We start from the raw sequence: 27,276 nt of genomic DNA, 5'->3' as shown, positions 1-27,276 counted from the left end.
AGTTGGAGTAAGAACAGGGGTTTGAATCCACAGCTCAAGACCATACATTTTTTATGGACTCACTTGCTCACCACCGCCTGGCTCATGCAGACGTGCAGCAGATGAATCATGAATGATGTGCACGTGGAAAAGAGCGGCGCCACAAATCACAGACAGTGATCTGATTTAAGGTCCGAACATGGCTTATTTATTTCATTCTGATAAAAGTGAAACCCAATCTACGAAAATTTGATTTTGGACAGAAATGTTTTTGGACCCAGATTTATAACCTCTGGGCTTAAAAGTGGAAAATCTGGACTTCAATCACACCCTCGCTGCTCAGTCTCAGAACCACCGGGATGGTGTAAGGAGGCAAATTACGAGAGCTGGGGAAGATGTCCAAACACTGACCCAGCCGAGTGTGGAGGCTTGGCTGAAACTGACAAAAACAACTATCTCTGAAGTATTAAAGGCGCTATTAATTCCACTTTCCTGTCTGCCCCCCCCCCCCCCCCCCCCCCCCCCCCGCCCCCCAACCCCTGACTGATTCCTGCTCATTAGTCCCATGGAAAAAATACGGTCTAGAATGGATTTTGCAGCATCAACGCATCTGTTTTATATCTGATCCTGAACACAATGGAGAAGTGGATGCAAGGCATCTGAGAGCTCCTCTGTTTTCGAGGGCAGGAGCAAATCATCTTAGGGGAGGGGTTTCTATTTAATTAGGGAGTTTAAATAAATGGCTGTGCTTCCTTTTTCTGCAGAGGCGGTGGACAGTAGTGCTGGCCGAAGCACAGGGACACAATCGTAGCAACACCCTCTTACTTGCGCAGCATTGGGTTTCCACATTTCAATTTAATCTTTTCTTGGTCAAGGAAAAGAAAAATCTCCAAGAACAGCAAATGCCAATGTAACAACAGGTGTTTACCTTGGTTCGCGAGACGTTTAGAACTGGAATTTTTAAAATACATCTCGGTTGGGGTTAGTGCCTCGGTTTATTAAACTCTGTCTTTATCTATTATTGTGACAGGACGCCATTGCTCAGGGTGACTCTGTCAGCTGGTTCTGGACATTGACAGAGGAAAAATATTAAAATATTACAACTATTTTCTCTCTTTGTGGTGTACAGTAATGTAGATTGTTCTGCTCAGCGTGCTGTGATGAGACATGCACAATGTGTGACATGTGGAAACAATGCCATATTTGCATTTTGTATCTATTATCATGCTAAAATAGTTCCTCTGTGCAAACGCCAGGCTCTAAATATGTACGCAGCTGGGCCATACCATGACAGCAGAGAGGGCTGAGACTGATCCCAGGCAGGTGATGCCAGTGGTGTAGCTGGGATCCAACATGTAGGGAATCATCCCACCGACGCAGGCTGCCATGAGGCTGGCATTCAGAGCGTGGCGACCCGGCAGCATCAGAGGAGCACTGTTCAGGAGGCCTGTGGGGGGAGAGTCGGATGGAACGATGAGGCAGACAAGGGACTAGAGAAAATGACACCAAACAAAATATCACCACCAGCTGTGCATGAACACGGCATTTATTCGCCACTTTGGCCGCAAACTTGTCATTAAAAAGCATAAATCAACACAAACTGAGTGTCGTGTCAGTGCATAATTTGTCCTTATGAAACACTCGAAGTGAGCAGGGCAGAGCGGCGAGGCAGCCCGGGCCCAGTGCCAGCGCATGAACCTGATGAACTCCACCCCCCCCCCTTTTTTTCTCTTCCCCCCTTTTCCCTTCACAGCGGGGCAGCACTGGGTACGAGGCATTGAGGCCTCTCCTCACTGACAACTACAGCACGACCAGGCCAGCATGTCATATGACCCCGGCAAACATGCCATTAATCTTGCAGCGAGGGGAGTTTGTTCAGATGATTAGCCCGGGTGATAGCCCCCTCTCTCCCCCGGGTGGCATCTTCACATGCATGGAGCAGCTCAGGCATCATTTCCATTGCAATTGACCAAAGCAAAAACGAGAAGAGCTGTTCCAGTCATTGTGCAAAACTAATTTTAATCTTTGTTGTTTATTGATCTTCTTCATCTAAAAAATAAAACTTCTTTCCCTCCCTTGTAGGGGAACTCCAACAAAGTCTGTCATCGGTTGCAGGGAATACTGTTGCATATGTAAAAACTTTGGTGACTCCAGAGGGAGCTGCAGGAAATCTGATAAATTGACTCAAGCGCCGTGACTCGGGGCAACGGGGGAGGAAGTGAACTGCTCATTCCCGCCCAAGGCTACACAATGTAAGCCCCGACCCTGCAAATTAATTGTCTGCAGTCGAGTTGCACTGGCTTGGGGGGGTGACAGACAAAATTTCTGAATGCTCTGTGCGGCCAAAAGGATTCCGGCCCAACATTTCCTTTTTCCGTTTAAGGTCCAATTAGCAATTACAGACACGGGAGGGCTGCAGCTAAGCGAGAACATCCGAGACAGGATTGCTTCACACGTTATGTACGGGAGTAGAGATTGAATTGGAGGTTAAACGGTGTTTGATTCTAGGCAGGGGGACCACAGGAGGACCGCGCTTCAAACCTGACTGATATTACTTCACACAATGCCTCTGGCCCCGAATTCTTGGTCCGCGCCTTCAAGATTCTGCATCCGGTCGCTGAATATGTTTGCAGTCATCAGGGTGAAATAAGAAAGAAGAATGTTCTTATTGAAAACAGATGGTTCCTCACGACTCTGGCTCTTTGTTTTCAAAATAAAATAAATAAAATTATTGGTTAATTGTAAATCTGAATATGTTGAGGGCAATGCTAAAAGTACTGCTGACGGACTAATTCCCATCAAATGGTTCTGAAATGTGTGGAGAGTCGAATAGCAGCCACACGTCTTAGCCCCTGCCTTCAGTAGTAATCCACTAGCTGTGTAGGATCATGTGAGCCTTTGCGGGAAAACACACCTTGCAGTTTGCCGTAGGCCACCAAAGAGCCACTAAATGTGATACCGCCAATGTAGGTGCCCAGGTATGCCACTATCTTGGTCAGGTTGGCAGCAGGATCGGTGGTGAAGTGGGGGTATTCGATCATGTACTCGGCCACGCAGGTGAGCACAGCAGCCAGGCCAACCAAGCTGTGGAAGGCGGCCACCAACTGGGGCAGGTCGGTGATCTGGATCTTCTTGGCAATGGTCAGGCCTGTGAGATAGAGGGGAGAGATCATAAATAGGCCTCAAAATACACGCGCGCGCGCGCACGCACGCACGCACGCACGCACGCACGCACGCACGCACGCACGCACGCACGCACGCACGCACGCACGCACACACACACACACACACACACACACACACACACACACACACACACACACACACACCACTCGCTGCTGCTGGGAAGTCGGTCCATTTCAGGAACCAGGTGTTGCTTATGAGGCCTGTCTGGGGAAATTCCATGTATGTTGTGTGTGTGTGTGTGTGTGTGTGTGTGTGTGTGTGTGTGTGTGTGTGTGTGCATGCACGTGCGCATAAAGGAAGCCCAGGAGCAATACTGTATCTGGAAGTGGGCATCGTTGTCTGTCTGGATAGTTTAGTCTGGGTTTTAGCTTTGTTACTAGAGCAATTACCATTTGAAATGACCAAACCTCAGAGAGAGAGAGAGAAACTCCCGACACTGACAGTCTGGACAGACCCCTCAAGACTAGCAGGGATTAAGTCATGTTGTGTTTGATGTAAACATCAGTCCTTGTGCTCCACTTACCTTGCTCCATAATCTGTCAAAGATTGTACTACCAGCACGCACTCACGCATTGCAAACCAATTGAAGAATTTATTTATTTATTTACTCATTTACTTCCTTACTTACATACTTATTTATAAATAATTTGGTGCAACGTAAATCAGCACCTTCTGCCTGCAACGTCAGCCTCTTTCTGGTTCCACCGGCAGAACCAATGCTCGTCCATACCTGACAGACTGCCAGGCAGCAGCAGGCCTCGTGGCTGCATGCGGCAGTAGGGCTGTTTACCAGGAAACGCTTTGCTGAATAATGTTTTAAACAGGATTGCAAACATTTTCTCCGGCATCCACACTCCAACCAGCGGTTGGCTGATGATGGCTCACGGGCTTCAGAGGCAGTGGGGAAACAGAAAACAGCAGGCCGAAGACTGATCCTTCGAGATTCAATCTGAGGATAAGTCTGTTTGAGCAGTGTCAAACAGAAGCTCGGGATTTTCTCCCAACAAGCAGCTCTTCTGATCACTGACAGGGATGGAAATTTATTTGATTTTCAGAATGTGCTAACAAACACATAAGCCCCTCCAACCGCCCAACAAGCTCACAGACCCAGACCCTCTTTGGACCAAATTAGACCAGTCACGCAGAACTGCTGTGGAAGAGTATGTCAGACTAACTTTAGGCCACCCAGACTCACCAGCGGTACCGCCCACAGCCATGGCTGCACTCATCTGTGCCAGGAGTTCAGGGTTTGGTTTCAGTGCGCCAAGAGTGGCGACAATCCCCCCGGCAACACCCATCATACCGAGGGCATTCCCCAGGCGCGCTGTTGACTGGTTGGATAGGCCAGCGAGGGCGCCAACGCAGCACAGACCAGAACCCAGGTACATCATCTGGGGAGAAACAGGCAAAAAGAAGGGGTTATGGACAGATGGGTTCTGAATGTAAAGGTAGTCCAGGTCAAAAGCTGATTTTCAAATTCTCACAATGACAATAGTCTGCACTCAACAAATGACCAAAAGGCACTTCTGCATCCAGCATATGAATAAGGAAGCTCAAAAAAAAAAAATTTCAGAGGAGTTTATGTGACATTGCCCCCTGATGGATGCAAGACTCATGACATCCTGAAGAGGTTGTTTGAGGCTGCCATGAGCACAGATACAAGGGCGTCAGTCATGGACGATGAGAGATAAAAGATTGTTTTTTAGTAAGAGGATAGTTGTATCTGTTGTATCTTACTCATGTATTACTAATGAAAAACAAAGTGGAAAAAAAGTTCTAAAAGCAGATTTGTTTACAGTTAGTCATAAGGTGATAGTTCAACTTGTTGAGTCTCAAGGGAGTTAAATCGTCTGGAACACTGGCTGATGACTGATTTTGAAGCAGATGTTATAAGACCACTGACTTTCACAGCCAGGGATGTGAATTTTACCTTGTAGGGACATCCTCAAATGTCATGAACACAGAGGCAGAGGTGGATACCTGCGCGGAGAGATTATTTAGAGTGCTGCTGGGGGTGTGCATGTCCTAGCACCACTTCTTCACTGCAGGAGAGCGTAATCTGATGGAAAGGAGGGCCCAAGACAACCAGCACTCTCTAGGGGTAGCAGGGGGCTGCTAGAGCTCCAGTTTTCTGGAGTACCGCCTATCATGTGCCACCAGCGCAATGCTTTTCTGTCAGGGTGTGCTCCCTTCGCCTTTTGTCCTCCCAGACTCAACCACAAGGCAGTGGGGCAGAGGATGACAAGTGCCAGGTCGTATCCACTACGGTGGTCCTGCATACTATATCTATGGGGCCCACTGCTACTCCCAGATCTCCTGCCAAGTTAGTCTGGGGCTGCAAGGCCCCAGTTACCATGTGTGCCAAGAGGAGGCCTGGCAGGAGTCTTGTTGATGGAGAGGCTTTGTACTGGCAGAAGAAGACTGATACATGAGTTGCTTCTTCATTTACCACAAGGGCTAGCCAGTGGCAGCTCTGAAAGTGAAAGGTAGCAAGCAGATAGAGAGTAAGCTTCCCTCTAACTACTGAACTACACACATCACAACAACCTGAGTTTTGAGAACACACACACCAACACACAAACATACAACTTGATCATTCCAAATATTGGAGCCTTGTTCGCGATTGAGGGAAGGGTGGCGTGTGGGATCGATAGGTGGATCGGTGTGGCATCCACAGTGTTGCAGACTCTGTGCCAAGTCAATCTCGGTGAAGGAAGAGCTGAGCCAAAAGGCGAAATTCTCCTTTGTCTATCGAGTTGTGACCAAAAGAAAAAGGTTGCAGATTCAAACGGATTCAAAATTACTTTTCTGCACAGGGTGTCCGGCCTATCCCTTAAGACTGTTATCTCTAAGGCTTAGAGATAGGGTGGTGTTCGACCATCTAGGAGGGGCTCAGAGTAGAACTGCTGCTACTCCACCTGGAAAGGAGGCAGATGAAGTGGCTTGGGCACCTGAATGCCTCACTGGTGTTTCAGACATGTCCAGCCGTGAGGAGCCCCGGTAAAGATCAAAGACATACTGAAGAAACTATGTCTCTAGGCGAGCCTGGGAACGCCTCTTGATCCCCCAGAAGAGCTGGACCCAGTGGCCAGGGAGACGGAAGTCTGGGCCCTCTCTGCTTCGGTTGCTGCCCCTGATCCCAGATAAGCGGTAGGAGGTGGATGAATGGCTGGAAATCCAAACCTGTTCAATGTTGTACCCCGAGTGCAGGGCGAAAGCGTATCCGCCCACAAAAACGCCACCAGGGAGCAGGTAGAGTTGGTTGTACTCTGGGGGATCAGTGGGGCGCTTGAACATGTCCAGCATCTTCTGGGTCACCAGGAAACCACCTTGATGACAAGACCAAAAAAAGATGGCATTAAATATCAGGTATGAGAGAGAGCAAATGTCGAATGAATCTAATTCTCTAAAGAAAAAAAGGGGAACACGAGGAAGGGATGTGGAGGCCAAAAGTCAAGTTGCATCAATTTCTTTAAAAATGACTATTTTTAGCAAGGCAGGTGTTTGATAGCTATTGACTGGAAAACCACTGCCAAGGCCAATAAGCAGCACAAGGAATGTAATGAGTCTACTTTATGTCAGTGTAAATATTTCAAGTAGAAAACCTCAAAAGTATCAAACTGGCACCAGACAGTGTCTCATTGCTTTGTGGAAGGATATCACATTACCATGGGCAAGTTTCCCCTTCTCCCTCTGGTGAGAGCATAATGGTGTGTGCACATGAACCTTGCGGAACCCGGGTGAAGCCGGGGCTCGCCCCCGCCACCCTCTTCCCCCTGGGTCATCTAAACTTTAGTCCTTTGACTGTCGAACTTGAAGCATGCAATAATAATCCAACCGCTATTACTGCAGGGCCAATCTGAGTCAATATATTAATATGGAAGAATGTCGATGTATTTTAACTGCCTGCTTCTTCTGAGCACCCCCACCCCTTAAAATGGGTCTGCTGGCAACACATCCAGAAAGATTGCAGGAATCCAAACGTCACCCATCTCTGCCGTCAAAACTAATTTGATTTTGAAATCTGCTGGGGTCGCTGCATTTGTTTTTGCTGGGCCGAACAGGAACGATCGGAGATGTCTGAGAGGCCCCATCCGATCTGAGACAGACTTTTTAGTCTGCCATGAGACAGCCGAGGTTTTAAAAAAAAATTATTCAGACATTGAGGAGCATCGTTGAGGAATAATATCCCTTTTGTTAAGAGGGAAGATGGTTCTGCACTGTTAATCTTCTGTCCTAGGATGTCACTTTTCACTTTAACGAGTGACGCCTCTCCTGCGCTGTCAATTGATTAGCTCCTAACAGGTGTGGCGACCACAAAGATGATGGCGGGGTGAACTGTCCATCCGCAGAGAATAATGTCATGAAACGATCAACAACGAGGCATCTATCAGAAATATTGCTACATCTGCTGCCTTTTGGAGCCTGTACTTATAATTTGACATCTTCAACTAAGGCAACAAAACATACATAATCACCCTGAGAAAAATTATCATAAGCATCCACTCTGGAGACAAGGGAGGTCCATGGCTGCTCAAGCTGCACTTACTTTAATGAGAAAAAAAGTGAACAATAGTTTTGGCTTCATTGGGGGTTTCAATGTCAGGAGCAGCAGGTGTTTAAACAGCATCAATAATCCATGGAGACGACCGTGTCCTTTTGGTTTGCTGTCACCATCTCCCTCAGTATTGACAAGCAGCGGAAAATCACGCGTGTGTGTGTGTGCGCACACACGCTGAAAACCACATTGGTTTCTTCCCCCATAACCAAACCCGAAACAGCAGAAGCAGGTGGTTTCAACGCTGCCCACATTTCATACCTTCTGTGGGATGCTCAGAGGTGGGGGGAACCTACAGAGGAATTTGTTTCTTCTTTTTCAAAAAAAGGGCAAACCAGTCAAAAGAAATAAATATATATTCCAGACTCAGTTTTTATTACAGCTAAATTTTACCATTGTGCTTCATCGTTTTCCATGGAATTATTATTTCTTAGTCCCTGGGGATTTATGGGTAATGCGGTGAACCACTCAGAAATGCGTGTGTGGAACCCAAAACCATGAGGAACATCAAAAAATGAAGCCAGACAAGGAGTAAGAAACAAGTTTTTTTTTTTTTTTTGTTTTTTTTTTTTTTGGTAACAGAGGCTGTGGTGTTTTAGACAGCCTTTGCTAGAGATTGGGGATTTAGCCTCAACACTACAAGGTGATTTGAAATGGTGATGAGAAGGGGGAGATGCATATGCACACACAGACGCTGAAGTTGGAGGTGCGTGTTAAGAAACAAGCGGAGCCCAGGTGTTCCGCCGCCAGCCAACAGGCGGTATTAAGGCCATTCCGAGACTCGGAACAATATTCCCAGGATCTTTGGAGTGGGATGAGTAGTACAGGGACTCCTTGAAAACTCTGTCGTAATTAGAATGGAAAATAATCGCTGGGAGGGTGGTGTGTGTGTGTGTGTGTGTGTGTGTGTGTGTGTGTGTGTGTGTGTGTGTGTGTATGTGTGTGGTCCGATCCAGATGCAACGGAACCACAGGTGGGTCGGCACTGATGGCTGTGAAACTTGGTCCTCGTGGTGTTTTTCTACAATCAATATAAAACACTTTTTTTTGCTGGCGTACAGTTGCTGTAACTGGCAGGGATAGGTAACTCACCGGCAATGTTGACTGAGGAGATGAAGGCAGCGAGCACGGCCAGTGTTTCGGCAGCCGTCGTTGGGGTGTAACTGCCTCCCATCAGGGACAGACCACCCACAGCTGTCAGACCTGCAGAACAGGGAAGGAGGGCATAACTATTTGTGGATCCTGCACTCTCACAAGAAAACCAGTTCATTCATTTTTTTGTTTAAAGCAACTGTTACACGGAAGCATCCGCAAGACATTTTCTATCCCACCCCACTCTCCTCAGCAAAGAGACTGGTAAAGAGGAAAGATGTGGAGATAGAGAGAAAGAGGGTTGAGTGTTTACCAAAAAAAAAGAAAGAAAAAAGAGGCTCAGGAAACCTTGATAACATCAGCCCCATAATGACTTACAGGCAGTAGGATGCAACACACGGCATCCAACATGGTGTGTGTGTGTGCACACCATTTGGGTTGACTGGCTAGTTGGAAAGGAGTGCATATGCGTATGAGGAAAAGTATGAGTGCGTGCATGCCCGCACTTGAAAGTCAGCAGTCTTTGATTGGGCTCTAAAGCAAAGCGAAAGTCAAGTTGAACTTTTGCTCAATTAGACTTCTATTCTTCTCCGACATTTGTATTTACCTTGTGTGTGTGTGTGTGTGGGGGGGGGGGGGGGGGGTGGGGGTGGGGGTGGGGGGGGGAGGGGCTTGCATCGGGTCCTTGATGGACACCATCCCAACACACACCGAATACGACCTAATTATAATTCCCCGCTTCAAGACATCAGGATACCTTCAGACCCAAAAAGGACATGATTCTAAGAATTGGTTAACCACCAAAAATAGAGGTGGATTAGTGACTGGTGGCAAAATGGATGCATCCGCTTGGTCCTCTGCCTGAACAAAGCATATGATCCTGTGCCGTGTGTGCAAGCATTGGCAGAATCAGCAGTGATGTAGCCACCTATAGGGGTAAATAGGGTCTATCTACATCGTACATCTACATCACAGTGTCTCCCTGTGCCGCTCCCAAGCCCGGATAAATGCAGAGGGTTGCGTCAGGAAGGGCATCCGGTGTAAAACTTTTGCCAAAACTAAACATGCGAGTCAACCAAAACTATACCATACCGGATCGGTCGCGGACCGATTACTACGACCACCACTGGTACTGATGACCTACAGGGTACTAATGGAAATTGGGCTACTGTGGGTCGAAGAACAAGAACAAGAAGAGGAGTGCGTGTTCGGAAGCTGAGAGAGACGAGGAAAGGAAAGCGCCTGGGACTCTTAGTTGTACTATTATGGTACTGACAAGAAGAGAAATGAAGTAGGAGTTATCTTGAAGGAGGAGTTTGTTAGGAACGTCCTAGAGGTGAAAAGAATGTCTGATAGACTTATGAGTCTGAAATTGGAAATTGAAGGTGTGATGCTCAATGTTGTTAGTGGCTATGCCCCGCAGGTGGGATGTGAATCTGACGAGAAGGAGAAGTTCTGGAATGAGTTAGATGAAGTGATGCAGAATATTCCCAGAAATGAGAGAGTGGTCATTGGTGCAGACTTCAATGGACATGTTGGTGAAGGCAATAGAGGGGATGAAGAAGTGATGGGCAGATTTGGTATCCAGGATAGGAATGCAGAGGGACAGATGGTAGTAGATTTTGCAAAAAGGATGGAAATGGCTGTAGTGAATACCTTTTTCCAGAAAAAACAGGAACATAGGATAACTTATAAGAGCGGAGGTAGGAGCACGCAGGTAGACTACATCTTGTGTAGATGAGGTAACCTGAAAGAGATCAGTGACTGCAAAGTAGTTGTAGGTGAGAGTGTAGCCAGACAGCATAGGATGCTGGTTTGTAGGATGACTCTGGTGACAAGGAAGATGAAGAGGACAAAGGCAGAGCAGAGGAAAAAGTGGTGGAAGCTGAAAAGGAAGGAGTGTTGTATGGTTTTCAGGGAGGAGTTGAAAAAAGGGTCTGGGTGGTCAGGGTGAGGTTCCAGATGATTGGACAACTACAGCTACTGTTATCAGGGAGACAGGTAGAAGAGTACTTGGTGTGTCATCTGGAAGGAAAGTAGATAAGGAGACTTGCTGGTGGAATGAGGAAGTGCAGGAGTATATACAGAGAAAGTGGTTAGCAAAGAAGAAGTGGGATACTGAGAGGTCTGAAGAGAACAGATAGGAGTTCAGGGAGATGCGGCGAAAGGTAAAGATAGAGGTAGCAAAGGCAAAACAAAGGGCGTACGATGACTTGTATGCTCGGTTGGATAGTAAGGGGGGTGAGAATGATCTATACAGGTTGGCGAAACAGAGGGATAAAGATGGAAAGGATGTACAACAGGTCAGGGTGATTAAGGATAGAGAGGGAAATGTATTGACAGATGCTAGAAGAGTGATGGGAAGATGGAAAGAGTACTTTGAAGAGCTGATGAATGTGGAAAATGAAAGAGAGGCAAAGGTAGAAGAGGTGACTATTGTAGATCACAAGGTAGCACAAATTAGTAAAAGTGAAGTGAGGAAGGCATTGAAGAGGATGAAGAGTGGAAAAGCAGTTGGTCCTGATGATATACCTGTGGAGGTGTGGAAGTGTCTTGGAGAGGCAGCGGTAGATTTTCTGACTAGATTATTCAACAGGATCTTAGAGTGAGAAGGTGCCTGAAGAATGGGGACAAAGTGTGATGGTGCCTATTTATAAGAATAAAGGGGATGTGCAGAATTGTGGCGATTATAGAGGGATAAAGTTGATGAGCCATACAATGAAGTTATGGGAAAGAGAAGTGGAAACTAGACTGAGACCAGAAGTCAGCATTTGTGAACAGCAGTATGGCTTCATGCCTAGGAAGAGTACTACAGATGCAGTATTTGCGTTGAGAATGCTAATAGAAAAGTACAGAGGAGGCCAGAGGGAGCTGCATTGTGGTTTGTAGACCTAGAAAAAGCCTATGACAGGATGCCAAGAGAGGAGCTCTGGTATTGTATGAGGAAGTCTGGAGTGGCAGAGAAGTATGTTAGACTGGTGCAGGACATGTATGCTAGCTGTGAGACACTGGTACGGTGTGCTGTAGGGGTAACAGAGAAGTTCAAGGTGGAGGTGGGACTCCATCAGGGATCAGCTCTGAGCCCCTTCTTGTTCGCAATGGTGATGGATAGGCTGACAGATGAGGTCAGACAGGAATCCCCATGGACCATGATGTTTGCGGATGACATCGTGATCTGTAGCGAGAGCAGACAACAGGTAGAGGAAAATCTAGAGAGCTGGAGGTATGCTCTGGAAAGGAGAGGAATGAAAGTTAGCCACAGCAAGACAGAATATATGTCTGTGAATGAGAGGAACTCGGGTGGAACGGTGAGGCTACAGGGAGTGGAGATCAAGAAGGTTGAGGATTTCAGGTACTTAAGGTCAACAGTCCAGAGCAACGGAGAGTGTGGAAAAGAGGTGAAGAGACGGGTCCAAGCAGGTTGGAATGGGTGGAGAAAAGTGTCAGGGGTACTATGTGATTGAAGACTTTCAGCCAGAATAAAAGGAAAGTTGTAAAAGACAGTGGTGAGACCAGCGGTGATGTGTGGACTAGAAACTGTTACAATGACCAAAAGACAGCAGGCAGAACTAGAGGTTGCAGAGATGAAGATGTTGAGGTTCTCTTTGGGAGTGACCAGGATGGATAGGATCAGGAATGAGTCTATCAGAGAAAGAGCATATGTTAGATGTTTTGGAGAGAAGGTCAGAGAAGCCAGACTGAGATGGCTAGGTCATATACAGAGGAGGGATAGAGTATATATTGGTAGACGGATGCTGGAATTGGAGGTGCCAGGCAAGAGGTCTTGAGGAAGACCAAAGAGAGGATTTATGGATGTGGTAAGAGAGGATATGAAGGTCGTTGGTGTGAGAGAGGATGATACAGAGAATAGGGTTAGATGGAGAAAGTTGACTCGCTGTGGCGACCCCTGAAGGGAAAAGCTGAAAGAAGAGGAGGAAAAGAGTAAATCTCCATCCCCACCCTTGGCTGGGGGTCGCAAGCTGTGTGTGGGTTGTGACTCAAAGAACGAGATTGAGGATGCAAGCGGAGGGACAAACTGGAGGGACACTAACTGCTTTCGGACAGAGCAGCTCCAAGAATTGTCCAACTTGAATTTTGTTCCAGGAACTACTCTCCCCCTGTGGGATCTTTTTAGCTTTGCTTTCACAGCAGAAACCGGTGTGACCACAGTATCGTCAATGTGTATCATAAGCGCAACACAAAAAAAAACACCATGAAGAGAACAACGACCCTGTCAACCTGGGAAAGCAAAGGTTGCACAGCACTCATCTTTTGCATGACAGGAGTATTAACCATGAACCTCGCTGTGAGAAAAACTCCACCATTACTTAACTCCCTAATTATTTTGGCGAAAATGTTTATGTGCCGCTGTGAGCCCTGGAGATCCATCTGTGGCATAGGTCAAAAAGCTTGACCATCTTCTTTGTCCCTTTTCTCACTGGTTACTGTCGCAAGAACAGACAACCAGCGACTGCAATAGTGATTAAAAATCTGGCAATAGCCATGACTTATGAGCTCCCAACCCAACCCTAGTTGAGCGGTAGAAGATGGCATTGAATCTAAAACATTTTCTCCAAATCCAACTGATGTGTGCTTTAGCTCTACAAATGTCTCTAATTCCCATTATTTCTATATCAATCAGCTGACTGGCTCTGCTTTAGCCCTGACTCAAAACCTATCAATATTTTTAAAATAAATCCAAGCAGGGCCAAGTGGCTGCCAAGCAACAAAATGTGTCACTTCAGATGAGAACAATTATTTAAACGTATGCGCACCTATTTCTTATAGAGATAGATGAAAGAAAAACATAAGAGCCGGGACATCTACTGAATTCATTTCTCCTTCTCGTACAAAATTCATTTTCAAGAGCAATGTTACGCAAGGATTTATTAATATGAATGGTCTTTGGAAAACAACCTGGTCCTCATATCATTTTTAAGATGGACACTGCTGATTCTCCGGGTTCTTTTTATGGCTGAACACTTTGATTGGGAAGAAGTTCGAGCCTGATGACAAGATATAAAAAAATAAATAAACAAATAAAATATTATAAAAGCCCATCAAACAGATGGCCTTGTAGGCCTTTGACTGTCAGATTTGATTTGTTTAAACAATGAAAATGAAAAAAAGGCTGGGTCTTTTGAGGTGGAGATCGGAGTCACGGCTTGTCAAACCTTTAATGATGAGCCAGGAAATAAGCTAATAGGGCCCGACACACACAAATACTGTAGGCCTACAACCTGAGAGCATGTCTTTGTGACACATGTTGGCCACCAAGCTGAAAGCAGCATGACAGTGACTCATTAATCACTTCCAAATTAAAAGGCTTGGCATTGAACGCCAGATGCGAACGCCGGGACTGTGCCTGGATTTGGTGGCGGCAGCGTCTTCTTGAAGAATCCAAGACGACAACACACCAGCCAGAGGCGACTGTAACAATGATCTCCCGGGAACAGAACTGTCCCTCCATCAAACCCCCAAATTCCAATAACATTCCCTCACGTCTGTGACTTATTGTGTACATGAGTTAGTGTGTGTGTGTGTATGTGTTTTTGTGATTGATGCCTGGCACCACAACAACGGAGTTCTGCTGGTCTCAGTTTTTCCAAAACTGCAGTCAGTCAGACTTCAGAAAGAAAAAAAGAAGGTAACAGAAGTGTGCCAAAAATAAAGGGAAAAATACCTAGGGGAAAGGGAGACGGAGGGCAAGTGGAGGGCATAAAGAGGGGGAGCAAACAACTAAGCCAGAGGAATAAAAATAAATAATGAACCTGTAAATACCGCAATTATTAAATACCAGTCATTTAAAAAAATAAAAATAGGGAAATAATTTGTGCACCAAAAATAATCTACTCTAAATAAGTGTATTTCCAAGCGATTTTATTCAAGTAGGCATGCATCATATACTTGGATATAAATATACTCTTCTTTACTCCAAAGGTAGATTTATATAGGATAACAGACATTGAGATACTGCCTAGCGCTACTATTGATCATGCACCTGTATTATTGAAATGGGATATAGGAAAAAGACCAACCGCTAAAAAATTAAAGGCTTAATTCATCTATTCTTAATGATAAAGGATTCATCATTCAATTTCATTCATCATAGAGGAATTTACAAAGTATTTAGATACCAATACCTCACGAGAAACCAATCCCTTGGTACTGTGGGACTGTGCTAAAGCATATATAAGAGGCTGCATCATTTCATTTACAACTGCAAGGAAAAGAGAGAGGGAGGCCACACAGTGAGATTTGGAAAATAAGAGTTAGAACACAGACAAACTGCAACAATTAAGGTTTCAAATGACAAACATACAACTTGTAGAAAAACTAAACAGCCTAGTATTGGCCACAATTGAGGAAAGCTTAATTTTACTTACCAAAAATATTATGAATATGGAAAAAGGGCAAGCAGACTGTTAGCATTCAAACTGAGACAGCAACAACCCTCCAACATAGTAAAGAAAATAAAATCACATGTAAATATTGCCACAAAACCAAACGAAATAGTAGAGGTGTTTTCGGGGTTTTAAAAATCATTGTACAGGAATGCAGACACATGTAGTGCTGAGGCAGAATTTGCACTTAAAAAGCATAAAACTAACTGAGCTGACAGACTCAACATCTAAGGAGTTAGATAAGCAAATTGGGGAACAAGAAATTAAGCAAGTTATTTCATCACCCGAGAATATTAGGTTTGGGTCAAGGAAGGAGAGGAGGAAGGCGTGTTCGGAAGCAGAGAGAGCAAAGAAAAGGTAAGAGTCTGGGACTGAGAGCGGGAATTTGAATATCGGGACTGTGACAGGAAAAGGTAGAGAGTTGGTCGACATGATGCAGAGAAGAGCCAGTGGAAATATTACCCTTTCTTGACGTCCCTGTAAAAGAAATGGCAGCCTGGATAAAAACAATGTTAAAAATTTTGAATTAGCTACAGTCAGCCTATCAACCAAGAAAACTACTCTCATCATTGACAATTATTGGGCTGATGAAGACCTTTGCCCCTTACAACTTAAGATACTGGTTTTAAAAAATTGTCAGAATATAGTCTAAACTATTTGCATAAACTGATCAAGGAGTACAATCTTAAAACATCTGAACAGCTGATAAAGGAATTTCATCTCCCGAAGACAGACTTTTTTTTAGATATTTACAGTTAATATCTTTCCTGACCCCACACACGGAGTGGGAAAAACTTAGAAGACCTACTTCCATAGAAAGGTTCCTAATAACACAAATAAGCAATAGGGAAAAGAAAATAATCAGCAAGCTGTCTAATGTATTTTTATCTACAAATACACATAACTCCAGATAAAAACAGATAAGACAGAGATGGGAGGCAGAAATGAACATTGACATATCAATGAACACCTTGGAGGAGATATGCATTGAGGCACACCGGACTACAAATTCAAACTCCTGGAGGGGAGTCAAACAAAAAGTAATTATTAGGTTTTTCAGAACACCAGAAATAATATCTGAGAAGGGGCCGACACATTGTAGTTCTTGCTGGAGGAATTGTGGTAAAGGTATTGCCAACCACACACATGGGCTTTGCCCTAAACCAGGGGTAGGCAACTTTTTGGCTCAGGGGGCGCACGGACTTTTAAAATTTGACAGACTGGATACGATATATGTAAAAAAAATAAAAAAAAACACATTTGTTAACAGTACATATCAGATTCGTCTGACATTTGCTTTGAAAGTAAAACCAGCTTAGTTTTGAAGGCTCTGACGTTTGCTTGCATTTCACGCACAAACTGTTTTTTTCCCTTGTAGCTTCACGTCCAGCTCATTCATGTGTATGTCCACAGTAAAGGCTAAATCACAAAGCTAATCTGTGTCATTCAGCTCAGGAAAATTCTCAAATGTTATCAAGTAGCTCCACAAATGAAATGATCTCCTGTTTGAGCTCCCACATTCATTGCTCCAATCATTCAATTATTCACATCGGGTATGAATTCTGTACCAATCTCTGGCGGGCCGGATTAAAAAGACGAACAGGCCGGATGTGGCCCACAGGCCATAGTGTGCCAACCCCTGCCCTAAACTCATTTAATTTTCTTCAAATGGGACATTCCACAAAGCCCTACAACTGCATTATTAGGAGCAACCCCTATTGGTAGACAGAAAGGATGAAAAATACCTCCTAAATTGCTCACAGCAGCATTAAAAGCCATAAATATCAGGTGGTCAAAAGCGTATCTCCCTACATAGAATATAAGGATCCAAAAAGTATGGGGCATTCACCAGATGGAGCTAATTACATATTAATTGATTTCAGAAGCCTATTTTTACTAAATGACGGGCACCCAACTATCATGTCTTTACTAAGGTTGGACTCAAAGAGTTTGGACTGGACATAAGCATCACATCCTTTAAGATTACCTATGTGGAGTGAATATCCCCCCACCCCACCCCATTACTATTTCATGCCATGACATGTTCATGTCATCTCTTTATATGTGGTATATGCACCTGTCAAATTGATGTTGAGAAAAACAAAATAAAGATTAAGTTAAAAAATAAATAAAACTTGTAAAACCAAGGACATTCCAATGAGCCAGATTTAAAATGAGAACTGCAAAATGGACTGGGGGAGGGAGGTTAGCAAAGAGGTTGAGTAAAGACGGGAACGTGAAGCTGACACAGACTTGTCACTCATAAAAGTTTTAAAAGAGAGAGGAAAGCGTGGCTTCGGTCCCAACTGGGAAGTCTGTCTGTGTGAAGGCAAGAAAAAAAAGAGAGACCACCCGACCTCCTAAGATCACCAGTGGTGTGTTACTTCCTGCCCCTGGCGTGGCTCTCCAGAGGGATCAAAGCTCTCAGAATAGACACACACACATGCAAGCACACAGACATGCCACCTTTCAGATTTTTATTTTTGAAGAAGAAATGCTGCCATACCTATTGTATTGTCGTACAGAACATACTGTGATACATCGAAACACATAACAATATTTACTTCTTTTTTTTTTCAAAATGACACTTGCATTGTAAAGGATTTTTTTAACAATAATGTCAGACAAAATTGTTGGTAACTAGTTAAAAAACAAAAAAGAAAACAAAAAAAAAGCATAAAACCTCAGATCAGGTGTATAAAGCAAGTTCCGTAAATATTGTCATGTGTGTGTGTTTATGGAATGCACTCACCTGAGATGGCGTTGGTGACGGACATGAGTGGTGAGTGTAGAGCAGGGGTAACGCCCCACACGGTGTGGTATCCCACAATGCCTGCCAGGCCGAAGGTGGTGACCATCTGGGTGAAGGCAGCATTGGGGGCCGCTATTCCAAGACCCAGCAGGGTGGTGATGCCTAGCGACAAGCAATGCAGATGGTGACCAGGGAATTATGTCGAAACATCATGCGGTTTATGGGGTGGCATGGCACTGGAGGTAGAGCAAATGTCCTTGGCACCGAAAGTTTGTGTTTAGATTGTTGTTGTTGAGCAAGACACTGAACACCTAACTGCTCCCCTGGCGCTGATACATGGCAGCCAACTGCTCATGGTTCATCAATGATGGGTTAAATACAGAGAGGGTATTTCCCCACAAGGGATTAATAAGGTATAGATTATTAACATTAATATTATTATTATTATTATTATTATTATTATTATTTTCATTATCATCAACAGTGACAAGGTGAACAGGATTATACTTTCACACAGTTCAAGAGAGACTAATGGCAAAACACCGGGATAAGGTGACTCTCAACAATCCCTGAGCCAGGTGGTACGGTCTGAGGCCCATGGACGCCACTCCTCTTCCAACAGACACTCAGCATGGTAATCATCTTTATATAGGAACATTTCCTAAAAAATGTGTGTATGTGGAGGCCCTGGTGCATGGCAGCTAACCTCCAGTGTAAACACCCGCGGTGGTGAGGGTGGCCCTGAAGGGGGAGATCTGCGATGCCTTCTCCGCTTCTAGCTCTTTGACAGACTTGGGCTTGGGTGGAAGAGCAACGGGCATGTTGTTTGGCTGGGGAGGGGGGAACAGGTTCTTTCCCTCCTATGAAATAAACACGAGACAGGGCAAGAGAAAAAATAATTGGCAATCGAGTAGAATTTGTTTGTGGTGTTTTATCGAGGATGTGTGTACTGTATGTGTGTGTGTATGTATGTGTGTATCAATTTCAGTCCAGCTCGCCTATATCCACTGAAAGATCCATTCTGGGGGCTTGAAATCAGTTGTAATTCCCAGGATTTCTCAGGAAAAGAAGTTGGGATTCTTTTAAATACTTATCATTCCCATGAGGAGACACAGTAATGAGGATAAATTGCTGTCAATTTTTTTTAGAACCAAACTACTGATGGGGAGGTGTGTTACACCATCCACATTAACGAAACGCAGCAGAAGGAAAGAAACTTGTAATGAGGGTAACATCTAGTGGTCAGAGGAGGGAAATACATGGCATTTTCATCTATCCCCTTCCAGTGTGGTCCCCCATTTCCCCCTCTGCATTAGGACAAGAGTTCAGGAGATCCTTTTGCATTGTACCTGCATGACAACAGATCCTCGGACAACGTGGTCCATGGTGCCATAGTCAAACTGCTCCTTGACATCCAGGAAGAAGTTGTCTTTGTTGGGGCTGACGGCCCGCAGCAACTTGGTGATGTTGTTAGAGTAGAGGGTGCTGGACTGCGTTGGCAGGCGGCTGGGAAGGTCCGTGTATCCAATGTGAGTTACCCCCTTGGACAAGAAAAAGAAACGTTAAAAAGATTTGATATTAAAACCTGAGAGGGGCAACCCTTAATGGGACCATTTATGGTCTGGTTCTTGGTTCCTGGCCACCTTATGCACTGACAGCTCCCCAGGCACAGTGGTCTCGATGTTTCCTCCAGCCTCAGCAGCCATGTCCACCAGCACCGAGCCGTCTTTCATGCTCTCCACCATCGGCGTGGTGATCAGGATGGGCGCCCGCCTGCCTGCAAGGTTAAGAGAGAAAGAAAATAAAATGGGGGAACTATTGGTCCTGACAAATGGGAGAGCTGATTTACTACTAAAATCCAAAACAAATAAAGGCAGGGGAACAAAAACTGATTGTAAAATCTGTTCTGGTACATTCCCATAAAAGTTATTTATGTGTTCAATATTCTGTGACTATTCTGAGCTCAGTTTCGAAATTCTTTGACCTCCTGCCCAGAAGACAAATCATAGATTAGTGATGCTGCGGTCCAGGGAAACAAGGGTGGGTGTGCTTGTGACTACATACCGGGGATGAGAGCGGTGCTGATGATAATATCCACATCCAAACACTGTTTGGCAAAGAGCTTCATCTCGGCCTCAATGAACTCCTTGGACATCTCTTTAGCGTAGCCTCCCTGGCCTTCGCCTGACTCCTTCACATCCACCTCCAACGGCTCAGCACCCAGAGACTTGAACTGCTCCAAAGCTGCGGCCCTGCAGATGAAGAGCGGTGCTGTTAGAGACAGTATTTTCCATCATAATCCACTGAGAATCCTTTCAACTCACTCAACTGTACATGTTACTTTATCTGTCCATGCGGGGGGGAGGGGGAGGGCAGGCCAACAATTGCTGCTCACATGTCTAATACGAAAGCATATGAAATGCACCTCAACTGTTTAAGACTGCCACTGCCACCAGCACTGATGTGTGACACTCCTCAGTCACTAAGTCACTACCTCAGGAGAGATTCTGATCGATAATCTTTAATTTGAAAAGCACATCTGATTTATCTCAATTAGTAGGTAAATAAAAATCCTAGATGTTACATGACATTTTCTGTGTTTGCAGTACACACACACACACACACACACACACACACACACACACACACACAAGGAACAGACCTGGTGTCGAACCCTCGGACTATTGCTCCCATGGCCCGAGCAGTGCCAGCCGCCGCCAGTCCGGCCACGCCACCTCCAATGATCAGCACCTTTGAGGAAACAGAATGGGATGGTCATCATGACGCCCAGAGGTAGTTTTGTAGCCCAGTGTGCATTTGATCTCCATACCTTCGCGGGAGGCACCTTCCCGGCCGCTGTGATCTGTCCAGTGAAAAAGCGTCCAAAGCTGTTGGCTGCTAGCACCACAGCCTTGTAGCTGCAGAGACAGAGAGATGACAGAACTTCATTATAAGTGGCAGGAATATAGTTTTAGATCTTCAGGACAAATAAGTCTGAAGTTGCATAAAGATTTTCGTAGTGATTGGAGTAATAGATGGAAATTTATCATCAATTACCCCCCAAAAATAGACATTTACCGGTCAAATCTGGAACTGATCTCAGCATCTAGCTAAAATTAGCATCCTTAAAATAAATAAATTACTACAAACCATTCAATTACAGATGTGAAAAAAATAATTACAAGAATCCAAACTTGGAGCAAAAATTACAACATTTTAGTTTCTAAAACGTCCAGTTCAGTGGTGCTGTGACCGACTCGGTTTTATGGTTTTATTTTCATGGATGACAATGATTTAAAAAAAAAAAAATCATCCCAGAACCCTCCAGCCCTTTGTGGTGGTGCCATGCACCCACCCAGCGATGTTGGCCATGGAGCTGAGTGCGTCATAGCCCTGGGCGATTGTTACACGGGGCACCTGGTCCATAGCCAGGATGGTGGCTCTCTTCTGGGACAGCATGGCCATTAGCTCAGGGTTCTGGGCCGGGTAGATGAAGCTGACCAGCGTGGCCGCCTCCTTCATCAGGTCCACCTCGTGGACGCCCAGAGTGGGGTTGAACATGGGAGCACGGACCTGGAGGGGTACACAAAATGTTATAGAAACTGTAAAAATAAATATTTAAGAGCCTGACTGGCATAAAACCTTCAAAAATGGCATTTTTTAAATTCATGTCCCTCCGTTTCCTGCCAAATACCTGCACCTTTAACCTCAGAACACATCTATCTCTTTTTTTCTCTTTTCCGATTTGTTTTCATTCCCTCCCGACGCTACTAAAATCACCACATGCCCTCCCAATTCTGCTCCCTGATCTGAAACTTCTGCCTGCGCTCTCCCAGAGGAAGGTTTGTGCTTCCTCTATTCATTCCTCCAGGTCTAACTATTCCTCCTCTGTCAAATTTTGTGTTTCTTTGTTTTCTTCCAGCCAACATCTGCCTAAGTCCTGCCCCTAAATATTCTTCGTTCATCTCCTAATTCCCATTTTTTCCCCCTCCATCAGTGAGGGGAACGGCCTTTTTAACATTGACTTAAGAGATAATCTTGAAAAAAAAACTGAATTATATGAAAAAATATAGCAAATATGTCACTGGGCAAGATGGTATGTTCCTGACCAGCACCCCTTAGGGTTACCCTTCACGGTTGGGGTATTTCAAACCCAAGGAAATGCAGTCCGTTTTGAATAACAACACAAGCTTGTGTACAAATAAAATGCATTTGTATCAATATACCCTGAGTAAGGTTTCATGACTCTCTGCTGCTCTCTGGTGATAAGATCAAAAAGACAAATGCAGCTCTGCCCTTCACCTCTTCTGAGGTGTTTTCACCCTCCCAACAGTGGTTATTGGTATTGTTTAATCATCGGCATCCTGATCGCACCTACCTTCACCACCACATCGGACGACAGGACGTCCTTGATATCCTTGATGGTTGCTCCAGCCTGGGCATACTGTTCATCAGGGAATTTGGAATGCTCCCCAGCACCGGACTCCACCACCACATTGAAGCCCTGCTTGATGAGTGCTTGGACGCCAGTGGGGGAGAGTGCCACACGCCGCTCGTTCTGGAAGATCTCTTTGGGGACGCCGATGGTCAGCTGCTTGTACGGAACCCCTGAGATGGCAAGGAAGAAGGGAAGATTTGAGGGCAGACGTCTGAGTAGCACAGTTGATGGAAACCTCAAACCTCATTAGTCTTATGTAATGACAGTTAGTTTTCAACCAGTGTTTTCTTAAAAAAAAACACACAAAAAAAAAAGTTCAACAAGCACATCAGATCAGTCTCAAGAGCCAATAGCACCAGTCAGTGGGCAAAAGGCATTGTTTAAACTGGACAGGTCACCTGTCAATCACATGGGTCACATAAAGGATATCCAGCAATTCACTCTCACTTTATGGTGATTTATAGACTCCATTTTTAGTTTTGGACTGTGAGGAGAAGCAGGGGATCAACTCCAATAATTCCCCTAGGACTTTGGGCATGTTTATAGCTCATTTTGTTCCAAAGTTATATTTGATTGATACCGCCACGTTGTTGGGGTTTATGTTTCTCAATTCTGCTCCACCAGTACTTCTTAAGGCAACACAGGTAGTCTTAGTTGATTTTTGTCGCCTCGGTTACCCGTAAAGTTAATGCAGGTCATTCTATGCGCACAGCATCCCAGATTCTGTGTGTGCAGAGTTGTGGTTTGAGAAGAAACAGTTGGTTGGTCAATATGAATATATGCTGTGTAAATAACAGTTGGGTTTTCAGAAATAAGAGTTGAAAATGGCACAGATGGAAAAAAAAATGCCACAGCTTCACTGGAAACCATGGCCTGTTTCAAGCATATGTGAACTGTTTACTATAAAACACGCACGCACGCACGCACAGTGTCTTGTGGCAGCACAGCAGCTCTGGGGACGAACTTTTGCAAAATAAGGACATTAGCAAAAGATAAGTTCCACCAGGGGAAAGTAGCAAGCACTCTGATATGTCCGCAGTTCTGAGGAAAGACGTTCATTCTGTAGACAAGCTGATAGTTCGTCCAGGAGATGACAGTTTATGACTCGCCATCCCCCAACCCCCATGGAAAAATTCCACAGCAGTTATTTCTCCCTGGCCCTCCAGTCTATAAGGAAAGAACACATGAGACACATCCTTCCTCTCAGCTGGCCAGGGAAGCTCATCTTTTTTCCCCCACTTTTTTGACTTTTGCCAACTATCACACAGGAGGTTTCACCAGTTGAACATCTGACTCTGCAACAAAGCAGCTGATTCTCTCCATCCCGACATGCTCTTTGGCAATTTGCTTTTCAGGATAATAGGCCCCTGTTTTAAAGGAGCAAATAAAGAGATTTAATTGTCTTCACAGCAGCCTGTTGAGTCCACTTTGGGGTTCTGTAGGCGATAAGTCCTATGTAACACAACACCCGTCGCCTGAGAATAGAGGAGAAGCGGCCAGCTGTTACTGTGGGGAACAGTGGCCTCTGCCTTTCCCGGAGTTGCTCCCCTGTCCAGACCCAGGGACCTCAACACACATGGACCTTCACAGATGTTGTTCAACACATATCAAGGAAAGTCAAACTGCAGTTGCCACTTACACTACTTTCTGAATGAATGGACTTTAATACTATCTTGACACAACCGGTGATTCAGCACTCTTCAGAAAGATTCAAGATCCAGACTCATCACATCACATTTAAAGAGGGAACACTATCGTGCACTGAGGCAGAGCAAATCAGTCAAGAATCAGGAACAATAAGCTGCTCTCCTTCAACATAAAGCAGCCATTACAAAAGAAAGTTGGACTTTGCTGAGAAACATGTTTTACTTTAAGGCAGCTTAGAAAACGCCACCAATATTTTTGTTTTGTTTTGTACCTTGCAGCTTGTCCATGTGAACACACGCTGACATTTGAGCCAATGTTTAACGCTTGAGCCAACATACTGTGCTGGACTTTTCAAGTATCTGGGACACTTTATCATAATGACCCTCATGTTTCCAGCATATGTGACTCACACAGACATGGGTGTGATTGTTTTTGGTCATGTGACCTCAGCTCAGGCGAAACATCTGATGGTGCATGGCAACTTTGCTGAGTTTGTTGTTTTAAGAATTTCCAAAACTGCTGAAAGGAAAATAAAATTAAAACTAGTGTGTGTGTTAGTACCTGGACTGGCACATCTACTGAGGGCCTGATGGGTCCTGAAGAAGCGTATGCACGGCGTGCTGATGGTGCGGCCATTCTGCAGGTTAATGCAGGAAAACCCGCTGAACACAGGGGCCACGCAGCTGCTTGCAACAGCACGTAGAAGGTTTGCCATGGTGCGCGCGTTAACACACACACACACAGCAGGAGATCAATGGAAAAAAATTGGTGATCTTCCTGGGGAAGAGAGGTGGGAAAGCGCAGAGAGTTTAGGGTCAGCTGGAGGAAGGAGCAGGGGAGGAAGAGGTATTAAGGACATGTCAGATCTCAGACTTGGAAAACCATCAAAGTCCACTTCTGCCCCCCCACCTGTTAAGTCTTTAGTCTTTTGCGCTTCAACCGGCCCCACCCTTGCCCGCCCCACCCCCTAAACTTCATGCAAAAGTGAAGCAAGACAGAGCTGCCTGTGAATACTCTGGTCTAGGGAGAGGCAATGTATCAGTCTGGCCTAATGGGGCTTAAACCAGAACTGAATGAAAATAACTAACCGCTGTTTGCACTGAGGTGCAGCCAAAATGAACTACAAATAAAACATCACCACATCTTGTCTCATTGCAAAATAGAGCCAATGCAGAGATTAAGGCTCCAGCACTGAAACCTTTAGATAGTTTTTGAAAATTAACAAATTGTCTTCTTTTAAGGATATTTGATGATTCTGGCACCTAGAAATGGTGGATCTGCTGCTGTCTGTACTTGAAATTTCCAGTTTTCACAAAGTCTCAGCATCTCAAAGACTTCAACATCTGTTTCCTTTTTGCATATTAATTATAATAGCTGACAGGGGAGGTATAATGTAAAACGCTTGTTTTTTCATGTGCCCTGCAAAACTCCTTGGTAGTGAAATGACCTTCACTGCAAGACTTCTGAAGTGCCAGTGTACAGGGAATATAAATAAGATTATCATATAAAATGACTGATTTGATTTGTAGGGTTTTTCATTTTCTTTTTCCTTAAATCACTGACAATTAAATACGATTTGTTGCTTCAATGGCAGGCAGCCCAGAGACGATTGACTTTGGTTCTTTAGGAAACAGATAAATCTGGAGCCAAACGTCACCATAAACTCTAAACCCTCGCAATGGATTCGTTTCTGATGTGTTTTATTTTTAATTTTATTTTTTTAATTGAGTTTAGCTGTGTGAGACAGCAGCGGCGAAGATCTCAGGCTGGGTTTGGAATATCTGTGGCGTGTAATTCAATGAACGCAGATCCTCCGCCGCCAGTCGGAGGATAAACATTTTTAAAGCCCTCGTCATTGCAGTTGTTTGTCCACAACTACCCAGTACCCCTGCAAGATAATTACATTATCTGTTCTGACACGTTTGTTCATTTTGTTTAGTTTTTTGTCAGTGAGAGTCTGGTCGGGGGCAGCTAACGGGTAGCTTGAGCTAACGCGCTAGCAGCAGCCGAAGTCAATCTGATATGAATCCGCGCCGTCGGATTTTTTTTTTTAATGCGAAATTTAGAAAGAAAGAAAACGACAAACAAGTATATATGCACATCGAACTAAACGCCTGGAGAGGGTTGATCAACGAGGAGGGGGTGTACAACTCGACTGACCTTTGTGGGTAATGCAGGATTGGGATGCAGGACTGTCGAACTGTGCTTCGACCCGGAAGGTGTCCGGCGGAGCGACTCCGGCCGGCGAATATTGGATCATAAGCGAAGCATCTGAGGATATCCGATGACTTCTGACATGCTGCCACGGATTTTGATTTATCCCCCCTCCCCCCCAAAAAATACACACACAAATGTCTTTAAAATCTGTGTTTTGATCCTGGGGTAGACTTTATCAACTTGCGCTGACGTGGGTATTTATGATCGTTATTTAATGACAAATTAATCCGATTTGCGTCGCCGAGTTAATTGGCGAAATGTTTTCCGGATCCAAACCTGCGAGCGAGTTTAGCATTACTCCATTTTCTGTGCAGAATGAAAAAAACATTTATATTTGTATTTAAAAAAAATGGCTAGAAGTGGGTAAATCGCTTATATGAGTACAGAAGAAATGGCGTCTTAAAATGAATGAAAGTGATGTTCCACTATGTATCCATTAGGTGGCAGTGTTTTAGCGTTTTCTTTACATCCAGCAATATATATTTCTTTCTCTCTCGCAAACTCACAGTGGCACAATTCTAGTATCTGATCGTATAGAAAAAAATATGTCTAATTTAGATCATGTAATTTTTTTATACTTAGAAAAAACATGTGTGTGAGAAACACATTTCAATAGATTTTCAGCATTTTCTCTCCAGTTTGGAATATTTTTAAGAGAATCTGCACCATCTCACGAGGGTTTGAAAGACTTTCATGCAGCTTTGTATTGAAATAGGTGTGAACAATGCATAGTATTTGTCTAAACAGACAGAAGTGTTAAGTTTGACCTTAGTAAGTATCCACTGTGCTGCGACCGGCACACACGTTGGCGTAGGCACGCAGCCCAGGGTAGCGCGCACACTCCCTCCCGTCACACAGCGGTCATCTGGTTCTGTTTACCAGGATCAGAGAGTGGAATGTATCGCCTGTTTCTCATTTTTACCGATTTCATTCGGCATACATTCAAAGTTGTTGTTCCTTTTCTTTCGATTAAATGTTTTTTCCATCGATTTCTTTTTCGTTAT

At 44.7% G+C, this 27,276-nt stretch overlaps 1 protein-coding gene across 1 annotated transcript in view; it reads right to left on the bottom strand.

Moving 5' to 3' along the window:
* nnt (nicotinamide nucleotide transhydrogenase) overlaps positions 1-26,345 on the bottom strand; it is a 34,942-nt gene extending 8,597 nt beyond the window's left edge. Inside the window, exons 1-16 of the mRNA XM_086152645.1 lie at positions 26,216-26,345; positions 24,617-24,832; positions 22,349-22,578; positions 21,326-21,543; positions 20,801-20,888; positions 20,633-20,721; positions 20,035-20,222; positions 19,614-19,747; positions 19,320-19,511; positions 18,677-18,830; positions 17,971-18,132; positions 8,815-8,925; positions 6,349-6,494; positions 4,361-4,556; positions 2,894-3,127; positions 1,266-1,426 (exon numbers count right to left, since the gene is read on the bottom strand). Of these exons, the coding sequence (XP_086008771.1) occupies positions 1,266-1,426; positions 2,894-3,127; positions 4,361-4,556; positions 6,349-6,494; positions 8,815-8,925; positions 17,971-18,132; positions 18,677-18,830; positions 19,320-19,511; positions 19,614-19,747; positions 20,035-20,222; positions 20,633-20,721; positions 20,801-20,888; positions 21,326-21,543; positions 22,349-22,578; positions 24,617-24,770 (2,457 nt within the window). The 5' untranslated portion in view covers positions 24,771-24,832; positions 26,216-26,345. The remainder of the gene's footprint in view (positions 1-1,265; positions 1,427-2,893; positions 3,128-4,360; positions 4,557-6,348; positions 6,495-8,814; positions 8,926-17,970; positions 18,133-18,676; positions 18,831-19,319; positions 19,512-19,613; positions 19,748-20,034; positions 20,223-20,632; positions 20,722-20,800; positions 20,889-21,325; positions 21,544-22,348; positions 22,579-24,616; positions 24,833-26,215) is intronic.
* Positions 26,346-27,276: the final 931 nt, after the last annotated feature.

This window comes from Fistularia commersonii, chromosome 9 (genome assembly GCF_037954325.1).
Source record: "Fistularia commersonii isolate RoL2024-O1a breed Wild chromosome 9, RoL_Fcom_v1.0, whole genome shotgun sequence".
Lineage (NCBI taxonomy): Eukaryota > Metazoa > Chordata > Actinopteri > Syngnathiformes > Fistulariidae > Fistularia > Fistularia commersonii.
This window is presented reverse-complemented; position numbering and strand designations above follow the sequence as displayed.